Below are 12,519 nucleotides of genomic sequence, written 5' to 3'. Positions count from 1 at the left end.
ATATATTGTGGATATTTAGTTCATTCATTGTGGATTTTTACTTCATTCATTCATTGTAGATTTTTACTTCATTCATTCATTCATTGTGGATTTTTACTTCATTCATTCATTCATTGTGGATTTTTACTTCATTCATTCATTCATTGTTGATTTTTACTTCATTCATTTACTGTGGATATATAGTTATGAAATTGTGGATATATAGTTATGAAATTGTGGTTATATAGTTATGAATTTCTGGATATATAAAAATGCTATTGCCGGGAATCGAACCTGATTTCTTCTTTAAGTGGGACGCGCGTTTTTTTAACCAAAATGGCGCCGTTTTGCAACCGTATGCACCTTGCAAGGTGAATTCGGTTGCACAGCATAATTTGCGGGAGTGTTTCGAGGATGATGGTTATGACGAGTTTGATGAGTATGATGGAGGCTGTCAAGGCGCCGGGGGGCGCAAGGGCGGACTGTCAGGTAGTGGACGTGCGAGGAGGAGGCGCGATTACTATGAGTTTAGCTATCGTTTCTGATTCTTTTGCTTTGTGCTTTGTTTTTTTGAGACATGGTATGGTCCCGTCTCTTTGCTTGTATGTTCTTTTTTGGTGGAATAAAATGTTGGTTTTTTTTTTTTTTTTTTTTTTTTTAAATGTACATTATTTGATAATATACAAAATAATGTATTTTATGTACATAAATAATGTACTTTTTATTTATGCTATAGATAGCTATATGGACCACATATGGTTCACACAATAATGCTCGGTTAGGGATTCGAAACGGAATATCAATTAAATAACTAATATACCTTTATTCAAAATAAAACACATACAAATATATACATACTCACCCACCCTAAAATAACAATTTACAAAACAGAAAAAATTATTATATTATTTCAAAAGCAATTATAAATAAAAAGAGATCAAAACACAAAATAATAGTGTCGAATAATGAAACAATATACTATACAACAATATACTATACAAGGAAACAATATACTATGTGGTCTAATGGTACCCGAGTTAGACTTCCATTTGGAAGATTATGAGTTCGAGCCTCAGTGGAGGTGTTATTGGTTCTTTGTGTTTCAGTAAGTTGATAAAGTATATGAACAGATACTACAATGTAATAGAGTCAGTAGCTTTCAAAAAAAATATATATATATATATTCAAAATTTGAAAGAAAAAAAATCAACTTAGAAATAGCTAGATAAATATAAACAAATGTATGTAACCAGAAACAAGAAGAAAAACATAAACTATATACACAGACATATGAAATTGCAAATAGAAACATATTATCGTACTTTGGTGATGATGAGAAGTGTACTTATATGCAAGATTTTAAAGGCATTTTTAAAATAATAATAGAAAATAGTTGTTAGGAATGGGTTAAGAATAGTTAATACCTAGGGGCGGGGAATAACCTATTGAGTAAAACCCTATTCTTTGTTCTAAGACCCGAATCAAACTGCAGAATAAATCTATTTTACAGAATGATATTTCATTCTTAATGTATGTATTCGTAGTAATTTAAGTTTTGTTTGTGTTCCCTTCTTTCCTTGTATCTAACAACATTATATTTATTCAATGTAACTATTGTGATACCCCCGTTAGATCAGAAACGATTTTTTTTTTTTTTTTGTCATAAATTTTTGTTATTATATTAATAAAAATGCAACATAATTGTCGAATAATTGGTGATCAATATTTTAAAACGCAAAAATTTGTGTGAGACTGTCTCACGGGTTTCAATCTGTAAGACGAGTCGGATATTTGATTAATGATGTTAATGAGCCGACCTATTAATAAAAGATTTGACCCATTAATCAAAGATCATACCTGTCTCACGGATTTAGACACGTGAGACGATCTCACACAAGTGTTTGGGTGAAACATAATTTGGAATTAGGAGAAATGTACTACTAGTACTTAGCTTAAGAAAGGCATTAAACATATGATGTTTAATGCGCAGTAAGCAAAGATTTAACCTCTGTGTTCAGTTGAATTACCATGATGAACATCCTCTCAAATGCTCTGTTGAGTCAGGTCGGGAAGACCCTTAGGGTTGAGATTCAATCTTTTTGGGAAGAAGAAAGGCATTAAACATATAATACGTACAAGACAATGTTGGAGAACGTAAAATACAAAACAAAAGGTTAATTTTCTTAAAAGTTCTACTACATAGACTCCCAAAATTTACTCTCTCATTTATACTCCCTGAGGTGGCAAACCAGGATTGGTTATTTTCATCATGTGGGTCCACTGAAAAGTGTCTACATCAAAAGCATGTGAGAGGGAGTACAAGTTGAGAGTTTAAAATGGGAGTACACCAAGTATTTTCCTTTTCTTAATCAAAGAGGTAACAATATAATTGTGCTCAATTTCTTCTAAGTCCTCCTTGATTTCTTCTTCTTCTGAGTCCTCCTTGGTTTCTTCTTCTTCTTCTGCTTTACAAGCCACTTAATAATTAGTTCTGCCAAAAAAGCAAACCCAATTGTTAATCCAACAACCAATCCGAACCCACATCCAGCAACTGCAAACCTCCAATCAAGCATGGCTTCTTCATTTTCCAAGCTCTCATCCTGTGCTACTGGTACATCATCATCTTCACTGCATTTCCTTGAGAGTACAATTCCACACAATCCTGTATTTCCAATGTAGGAACTATTCGTGAAAGTATTAAATTGGTTACCCAAAGGAATGTGGCCGACTAGTTGGTTGTAAGACATGTTGAATACTTCCAGGAATGTTAGACTGGTGAGTTGTGGAGGAATCGTCCCTGAGAATTTATTCTTTGAGAAATCCAAAGATTCAAGTTGAGATAACTCTCCTAATGATATTGGAATTCACCCATCGAGAACATTTTGTGACAGGTTGAGCACAACTAGTGATTTTAGTTCACCATCTTCCGGAACATTGCCATGGAACTTGTTGTTTGACAGATCCAAAGACACAAATATTGTCAAGATCTTAACCAACACCATCTCATATCCTTTGTTCACGATGGTCACTGAATCATGATAGTATTCATCATGCTCTCCAATGAGGCTAGGTATTGATTTGTTTTCCCCACCCACAGTCATTGCACTCAAACTTTGCAGGAAATATTTAGACAACTTTTCGGTGAAATTATTGGAAGACAAATCAATTATGCGTAAGCTTGGCAGCACAAACTTCGTCCTTGGAATCTCCACCTGACCATAAAACATGTTGTTTCATAAGATCAGAACTTTAAGTGAAGGGAGTTTTTCCAACCAAAATGGGAAAGTATCAGATATCATATTGTTTCCTAAATCAAGAATCTCTAGCATTTTGCAATTGGCCAGTGATCTTGGCAACTTCCCTTTCAATCGATTGCCATTTATATTCAGAGATTGAAGATTATTGTCAGCAAATGTAAAAGTAGAAGGCATTTGATCATATCTGTTTCCTTTCAAGTTCAAAACTGATAGACTTGCGAGCTTGACCAGACACTCCGGGATCAAACCACTCAAATTATTATCTGATACATCAAGAACTTGTAGGTAGCTCATATTGCATATTCCGGATGGAAGAGATCCTTTGATAAGATTTCCATGAAGATAAAGATAAAACACATATAAAGAAATATTTGAGGGAAATTCATCAACAATATATAATATATTGTGAGAGATATTCACAAATTGAAGTTGATGCATCCATATCCAGCTTGGTATTTCACCTTCTATCTTGTTATCAGAAAAGTCAAGAATCTTTAAAGCATTAAGGCCTTTCAAGAACTTGGGGAACTTAGAAATGTTGCAAGAATGCATTGCTAGAGAGTATAGTGACCTGAATGAAGTATTTCCCATAGCTGATGATGGTTCAAGAAAATCTATTGGATTTCCAGAAAGGTCCAACACATTGAGATTGCTGTTGTTCCCCAGCCAACTAGGAACATAACCTTGGATGTGATTATCTGCAAGATTCAGATAAAAAAGATGTACTTGGCGCTTCAGGAAAATCGGGAAGTAAGATAAATTGCACTTCTGTAGATACAAAAACATCAGTTGAGGCAAGTCAAAGCTTCTATCATCATTTTCTTCAATCGTCAAGCTATTGCAAGAGAGATCTAAAGATATCAAGTTCTTGAGATTCTGCAACATCTCTATTTTCACACTACCATTAAAATTGTTAGAAGGCAATGATAAATAAACGAGGTTAGGAAGCTCAAAGATTGATTTAGGTACCACCCCACTCAATTCATTATCATTCAAATACAATTTCTGTAAAACCGAGGAAGATGTATTAGAGAAATCGTCTAGTTCACCACTGAATTTGTTAGCAATGAGGTACAAAGTTGCAAGAGATGGTAGTGTGAAAATAGAAGAGTGAATTCTACCGGTGAGATGATTGGATGACATGCCAAGATACGAGAGATTTGGCACAATTGTACTGTGGAATGGGGTAAAGAACCAGTGAATCTGTTTTCACTAATGTCCAACTTAATAATACTTGTGAGGTTTGCTAGTGACGATGGGACTAAACCCGAGAGATTGCATCTAGAAATATCTAAAACTTTCAGTAACTGAAGATTTCCAATGGAGTCGGGCAATTCTCCATGAAAATTTGTGTCATGAAGTGACAAAATTTGCAAAGAGGTGTGTTTTGGAAACTGTGGAAACTGGCCACTCAGAAGGTTATTATTGGAGATGTCAATGGTTTTCAATTTTGGAAGGAGAAACACATTTTCTGGGAAATCAGAAGGCAGATTGTTATCGCTAAGCTGCAAATAAGACAGAGATTTTAGTGTTGCAAATGAAGGGTGGATTGGACCATTGAGACCACAATCGGACAAACTTAAAACCTGAAGATGAGGCAAAGCAGTAGAGGATAAGGGTTGAGACCAGTTAGAGCCTTGAGCTGAGAGGTCTACACCATCAAGATACACCTCTTTTAAACAAGTCAGATTCATAAAAAAAGATTCAAGGTTTGGTTCACTTAGCTCTACTGGCATCGAGGAAAGATCAAGAGACACCAACCTCGTCAGCATCGAAATCCCCACAGGAATCTGACCAGAGAAAGAGGTGTGCGAGAGGTTAAGGTGGGTCAAATTCCTGAGTTTCTCAAACCCCTGGAACGGAAATGGAGTGTAGTTGAAATTGTTGCAAGAAAGATTGAGAGTTTGAAGATGGTGAAGATTGAAAATGGGAAAAATGTCGCCGGACAGCATACTGAAACTGAGGTCGAGTCCGATGACATAACCGGTGGCAGGGTCACAAAAAACGCCATCCCAACTACAGCAATCTTCCTCCATATTCCATTCCATCATCTTCTTTGAAGAGTTCCTCTCGTCGCATGGATAAAACGGGGATAGTGCGGGTGAATGAAGGTTGAGAGCTCTGAGCTGTGACAGTGCTAACCATTGGTTGTGTACACATTTTTGAGTTGACAACATCAACATGGAAGAAGATGATGATGAAGATGAAGATACAATATTACTCTGCAACACAATAAAAACAAATATGAGAATTAAATGAATGTAAAGTAGTAGTGGTGTCATTTTGTGTATTATATATGTAATATGTTTATGTTGAAGGTGTGGAGATGATATCTAATGTCTGTCCATGCAAGAGAAGTGCTGCATATTATAGGGAGCTAGGTGATATTTTATTTTAAAATTACTTTTTCTTTATCACATACTTTTTTTTGAGATAAAGAATGAATGGGTAAAGAGTGAATAAAAGAAGACCTAAAAGCATGTCTTGGCTATACATTTGTTAAAGTTATCAAAGTAATACTCCGTCATTTTTTTTATAGAAAAAGTTAGTATTAAATTAAATTAAATTTAAAATATTAATAACTTTTAGGTAAAGTATCTTTGAGGAAAGTTGTGTTAACCATCTTTATAATTTGCATAAAGAAGGCCTAAAGCAAGACTGAGCTAAGAGTCATTTTAAATGTAATTTATTTAATATTTTAAACTTTATTATTATTTATATCTTTTTATTTAACATATTTTTTGATGGGCAAAATTGAAATTGTACATATTTAAATTTTTCTTCAGACTCAATTAAATAATCTTTTATAATTTTTTGTATTTTGTTTTTTCAAGAGAATGATTATTTTTGAACGGAGGGAGGAGTGGGTTCTATAATTAATATATACTATACAGTTTTAGTACTCCGTATCAATTATTACTAAACTACAAATTGAAATGACAATAGGCATTTAGAATTGTATGTTATTAACGGTGAGAGTTGTGTTAGTTTGCATGGGAGATTGGGAGCACTTCCTGGGACGGAGCTAGAAAATTTTGTGAGTGGGGTAAAGTTTAAACAACGTTAGAATTGTCAATTATAAAATATCAAACAGTCATAATAAAGTTAAAATACAAAATACATTATAAATTACAATAGAATATTTTTGATATATTACACGATAATCAGAGTTGGAACCAAAAATATACTTAAGTGGGGTGACAATATGAAAATATTTATAACATATGAAACATAATAAATTAGATAAAATAATTTGAATAATACTATATTAATAAATACGTTTTAATTTAAATTTTTTAGTTAGATCAACTTTAAGTTTTTCTAAATTAATTCGAATACAATGAAATATAATATAAACTTGTATATTACATTAATTGAATGATTCATAAAAAGTAGACTAAAAGAATATTTAATTTGTTAATTAGATGATTATAAAAGTAGACTATTTTTTTTTTTTTTTATATTGAGAAGGAATGAAAGAGATAAAATAGACAAGTGAAGATAAGAAAAATGTTGTTAATGAGATTTGAACCTATGATGATAAGTTTTATTAACATTAAAAAATAAAGTTCAACCTTTGCACTGGTTTATGCTAATAAAAACTTTCGGTTTGAGGGGCTATGATATGCAATGCACGAAAGTAAAACAGTATGTAAATAGAGAAAGAGAGGCGAGAGATTTTTATAGTGGTTCGGCCAACTGTGCCTACTCCACTCTTCTTTCACAACTCGTGAAAGGTTTGCACTATCACTCCTAGTACAAACTATGTCAAGCTAGCTTCCTTGATCACTAAGCCGGACAGCTACTTAAAGGTTTTTCAATTCCTAGAGTTTACTCCGCCTCTATCAACGTCTTCTTCAGAGTTGAGGGTTGGTAGAAAAGATTTGCGTGGTTCTCCAACAGGTTGAAGTCTTGACTGATTGGTTGAATGATGGATGATCAACGCGTATAAGATGCAAGACTTCTTCAAGGTTGTGAAGGTGAAATCTGATGGCTCTCTTTGAAACTTCACAACTTGAATCACTGGTTTTCAAAAGCTTGGAAGAGTGAACTTGTATAAGGAGCTTTTGTATGAATATGATCAATTGAGTGAAAAACCAGCACCTTCTACAATGGAGAAGATGGGTATTTATATGAGAGAAAATATTCATCCGTTGGAGGGAGATGTTATTTCAAACCTATGGACCAGTGGGTAATGCCCGGAGAGCTTACTGCATTTAATGCTCCATTTAATGCGGTTGTACCATGTAGTCGTTGGAGGCAAGAACTTCTGCAAGTTTTGTCTTCTAGCTCAGAAAAGAGGTACAATGGCATTTAATGCGTCTTGATTTATGTGCTCCTTGTCCTTGGAATAACTTGTTCCTAGGATGATTCATCAGCTGAGACAAAGACAACATTCCTCTTGAATTACGAGAAGATGAATTGTCTTGGCATTCTAATCATAGACTTAACGTCTCTTCGCGAAAGATTACTTTCGTCCTCATTGGTGGCTGTAAAGGAGTATCTCTCCATTTGTGGCATACCCGAGAGGTAGATTCTCTTGCTGATGTAGCTTCTGCTTCAATCATTCGGTCTTCTTTCGTTCAAGAAGTCTTAACTAAAGGATCATAACTCGGTTTCGTGTGTTTGACTATCTTAACACGAATTACATGGTGAGTTATGGCACCTTTCGTCTAGAACGAAGGTAGCAAAATAAATGATAAAAGTTAGGGGTCTACAATCTAAGTTACATTGGTATTATCAAAATCTTAATACAAAATGTTCCTAACATACTCTACACTTATTAGGAAAAATTATGATACTTTTGAGAATAAAATAAAATATTTTAAAATTAAAATGTAATATTTAGGAGTTAAAGAATTACTTATAATGAAAACAGTTAAGTCCACCAAAGGTCCCTTGTCTCTGGCGGCAGTTCCAAATTTAGTCCCAGACGATCATTTTTGCCATTTAACATCTCAGACTATTATATTTTGGACACTTTTAGTTCTTCTCATGACTTTTTCTATTTTTAGTAAGTGTATTTTTATCTTTTCATATTTTTCTTTTGTTATTTTTCCGGTTTTAACAGGTTTAATTGGTTTAGAACTTTAGGTAACCTCTAATTTTTAATAACCATATTTTTCAACCAGTTTTTAGTATAGTCCTAAACCAATTAAACTGGTTGAAACCGGAAAAATAATAAAAGAAAATTATGAAGAGACAATGGACCTCTAGAAAAATTAACTCTAATGAAAACTATAGGAGTTATAAGAAAAAGTGCAATACTTATAAAATAATATTTACTACAAGAATTAAACTCTAACATTGGTTCGTATGGGTATCCATCCATCAAAAACTTTTTTGAAAAAAAATAAAAAATAAATTACAAATGTTAATATAAATAACTATACCTTATCATCATTAAGTATAGCTATTTGCTTATTTCAACATTATCATAGTCCAGAATTTTTTTTTAAAAAAATCTAAACATTGTACAAAGAAATAATTTTCCAAAGACCACTTGAATTCCTCGAAGTCTCCGAATCAATATCCATACGAAAAAGTGTTAGAGACTTCGTTTTGGGAGGTAGCGGTCCTATCTTCTGCATGGGAGGAGCTTGTACATATATGACGAGGCTAGGAGCTAGAGAGCCAGGAGAAGAGTTTCCGCTGATGGAGTCTGAATAAGTGGAGCAATTTTCGCTTATGGAGGCAGAATATCCTACGCTGTTCGTTTTGTCGATGAAGTCTAAACATAATAGTAGAAGATCAAAATTGATGCAACAAGTCCACAAACAAAAATAGAAACACTAGCATTGAGGAGTCCATGGCGTGGCTTGAAGAAGAAGAAGAAGAAGATGCGTGTAAAGATCCCTCGAATGATGAAAAGAAGAAGAAGAAGATGCACGTACTATAATTTAGCCACTTAATTGATTGCCATTCAAATACAAATACTTTGAAACAGAGGAAGATGGACTATTTAACTTAACAAGCTAATGCGTTGAGCATATATTTACTAAGCAGATAAGAACATGAGACAACCTTGACTTAGGGAATGTAAACACAAAACAAAAGCTATCTTCTCAATTTTAGGACTGTTAACTGCACTTTCTTCATCTTCCTTCTTGCCTGCTTCTTCTTCTGCTACTGCTTTACGACCCATTTAATAATCCAGTCGGCCAAGAATGTAAACCCGATTGTTAACCCAACAACTAACCCAAACCCACATCCAGCAACTGCAAACGTCCAATCAAACATGGCTTCTTCGCCTTCCAAGCTCTCATCTTGTGCTACTGGTACATCATCATCTTCACTGCATTTTCTTGAGAGTGGGGTTCCACACAGTCCTGCATTTCCTATGTAGGAACTATTCGTGAAAGTATTGAATTGGTTCCCCAATGGAATTTGGCCTGCTAGTTGGTTGTAAGACATGTTCAATACTTCTAGAAAAGTTAGACTGGTGAGTTGTGGAGGAATCGTTCCTGAGAATTTATTGTGTGAGAAATCTAAAGACTCTAGTTGAGATAACTCTCCCAATGATGTTGGAATTTTTCCATCAAAGGCATTTCGTGACAAATTGAGCACAATTAGTGATTTTAGTTCACCAATCTCTTCAAGAACATTGCCATGGAACTTGTTGTTTGACAGATCCAAAGAAACAAATATTGTCAAGATCTTAACCAACACCATCTCATATCCTTTGTTCACGATGGTCACTGAATCATGATAGTAATCATCATGCTCTCCGATGAGGCTGGGTAATGATTTGTTTTCCCCAGCCATAGCCATTGCACTCAAGCTCTTTAGGAAATATATAGACAACTCTCCAGTGAAATTGTTGGAGGACAAATCAATTATGCGTAAGCTTGGTAGCACAAACTTTGTCATAGGAATCTCCACCTCACCGTAAAACATGTTTCGCAAGACAAGAACTTTGAGTGAAGGGAGTTTTTCCAACCAAAATGGGAAAGTATCAGATATCATGTTGTTTCCTAAATCAAGAATCTCCAACATTTTGCAATTGACCAGTGATCTTGGCAGCTTGCCTTTCAAGCGATTGCCATTGATATTAAGAGTAGCAAGATTTCTTGCTAATGTAAAATTAAAAGGCATTTGATGGTATTGGTTTCCTTTCAAGTTCAAAACTTTTAACGGTGCATGCTTGAGTAGGCACTCTGGAATCAAACCACTCAAATTATTATCTGACACATCAAGAACATTTAGGTAGCTCATATTGCATATTCCGGATGGAAGAGATCCTTTGATGCTATTTCCATGAAGATAAATAGCAAACACATTTAAAGGAATATTTGAGGGAAATTCATCAAGGACAGATAAAAAATTGTGAGAAATACTCACAAAATTAAGCTGCCCCCTCCATATCCAGCTTGGTATTTCACCTTCTAGCTTGTTATCAGAAAGGTCAAGATACTCTAAACCATCAAGGCCTTTCAAGAACGTGGGAAACTTAGAAATGTTGCAAGAATGCATCTTTACAGAGTATAGCGATGTGAATGAACTATTTCCCATAGCTGATGATGGTTCAAGAAAATCTATTGGATTTCCAGAAAGGTCCAAGTCCTCGAGATTGCTGTTGTTCCCTAGCCAACTAGGAACATAACCTCGGATGTGATTTTGTGCAAGATTCAGATGTGTAAGTTGTACTTGATTCTTCAGAAAAATTGGGAAATCAAATAAATTACACTTCTGTAGATACAACCCTCTCAGCTGAGGCAAGTGAAAGCTTCTATCATCATTTTCTTCAACTGTCAAACTAATGCTAGAGAGATCTAAAGCTTCCAAGTTCTTGAGATTCTGCAGCATCTCAATTTTCACACTGCCATTAAAATTGTTAGAGCCCAATGATAGATGAATGAGATTAGGAAGTTTAAAGATTGATTTAGGTACCACCCCACTCAATTGATTGCCATTCAAATACAAACACTCTAAAACAGAGGAAGATGTATTATTAGAGTACTCATCGAGTTCACCACTGAATTTGTTATCAGCCAGGTACAAGCAGAGGCGGACCTACAGTGGGGGCAGTGGGGTCAGCTGCCCCCACTCACCCCACCCCCATGCCTTATATAACCCTTGTATGTATATGTGTATATATAGTAAAAGTGTTAGTATTAGTATTATAAAATAGAGAAAATTTAACAAAGGGTGGCTTGGCCTAGTTGGCAGAGCGTGTGGTTGACCAAAATGCAGGCTAGGGTTTGATTCTCCTCTATCAACACTAGCTTTTCACATTTTCACTATTATTCTTTAATTTATAATGGATCTTTTATTCAAATTATTTTATGAAATTGATTATGTTCATATTTTGTTATGAATATTTTTCTTTTCTTATTATTCCACTATTAACACTACCATTTCACATTTTCTTATTATTCCACTATTAACACTACCATTTCACATTTTCACTATTATTCTTCCAAAAAGGCTGAACCTCAACCCCAGCCCGACAGAGCATTTGGGAAGATGTAAATCAAGGCTGAACCCCAACCCTAAGGGCCCCCCACACCCCAGCCCAGCTGAACCCCAACCCTAAGGGCCCCCCACACCCCAGCCCGTCAGAGCATTTGGGAGGATGTAAATCATGGTAACTCAACTGAACATGAACCACAGAGGCTAGACCGGTGCTCACTGCGCACAAGAAGTTTGGGAGGATGTAAATCATGGTAACTCAACTGAACATGAACCACAGAGGCTAGACCGGTGCTCACTGCGCACAAGAAGCCCCCCTCACTTTGAGAGGTTGCTCCCACACTGCCGCTGGTGAGACTCAATCCCTGGTCATTCTTCCAAAGTTTCACCTCTATGACCAGTTGAGCTACCCATGCGGGCTCATTTTCACTATTATTAATAGTACATATTGTTTCAACACAATAATATAATCTTCATTTATATATTAAGAATGAGATGAGATGTGTAATTTATAATGGATCTTTTATTCAAATTATTTTATCAAATTGATTATATTCATATTTTGTTATGAATATTTTTATAATGTTTTGGTGTGTTTTATAATTTTCTTATATCCAACATTATTTATGGATATACTTTTTAAGTGTTTCATTTTTTTTTTTCTAATTATCAATTTTGCTAATATTTTGTCCCCGCTGGAAAAAATTCCTGGGTCCACCACTGGGTACAAGTATTCCAGAGATGGTAGCGTGAAAAGAGACGAGTGAATTCCACCCGTGAGAAGATTGAATGACATGTCAAGGTACCAGAGATTTGGTACACTTGTACTATGAAATGGGGGTAAAGAACCAGTGAATCTGTTGTGTCTAAT

General features: G+C 34.9%; 3 protein-coding genes across 3 annotated transcripts; all 3 read right to left on the bottom strand.

Annotated features, from left to right (window-relative positions):
* Positions 1-2,675: 2,675 nt before the first annotated feature.
* On the bottom strand, positions 2,676-5,518 carry LOC109154958 (receptor like protein 30-like). Its single transcript, XM_019302686.1, has 2 exons — positions 4,998-5,518; positions 2,676-3,934 (listed from the first exon to the last, which is right to left on the bottom strand). Exons 1-2 carry the CDS (start codon positions 5,516-5,518, stop codon positions 3,931-3,933), a joined length of 525 nt encoding a protein of 174 aa, XP_019158231.1. The 3' UTR covers positions 2,676-3,930.
* Positions 3,213-3,827, bottom strand: LOC109154959 (receptor like protein 30-like). Its single transcript, XM_019302687.1, has 2 exons — positions 3,698-3,827; positions 3,213-3,556 (listed from the first exon to the last, which is right to left on the bottom strand). The coding sequence occupies exons 1-2, from the start codon at positions 3,825-3,827 to the stop codon at positions 3,213-3,215; spliced, it is 474 nt and encodes a 157-aa protein (XP_019158232.1).
* LOC109154871 (receptor-like protein 12) lies at positions 4,199-11,232 on the bottom strand. Its single transcript, XM_019302611.1, has 2 exons — positions 9,131-11,232; positions 4,199-4,212 (listed from the first exon to the last, which is right to left on the bottom strand). Exon 1 carries the CDS (start codon positions 11,040-11,042, stop codon positions 9,363-9,365), a length of 1,680 nt encoding a protein of 559 aa, XP_019158156.1. The 5' UTR covers positions 11,043-11,232; the 3' UTR covers positions 4,199-4,212; positions 9,131-9,362.
* Positions 11,233-12,519: the final 1,287 nt, after the last annotated feature.

This window comes from Ipomoea nil, unplaced genomic scaffold (assembly GCF_001879475.1).
Source record: "Ipomoea nil cultivar Tokyo-kokei standard unplaced genomic scaffold, Asagao_1.1 scaffold2662, whole genome shotgun sequence".
NCBI lineage: Eukaryota > Viridiplantae > Streptophyta > Magnoliopsida > Solanales > Convolvulaceae > Ipomoea > Ipomoea nil.
This window is presented reverse-complemented; position numbering and strand designations above follow the sequence as displayed.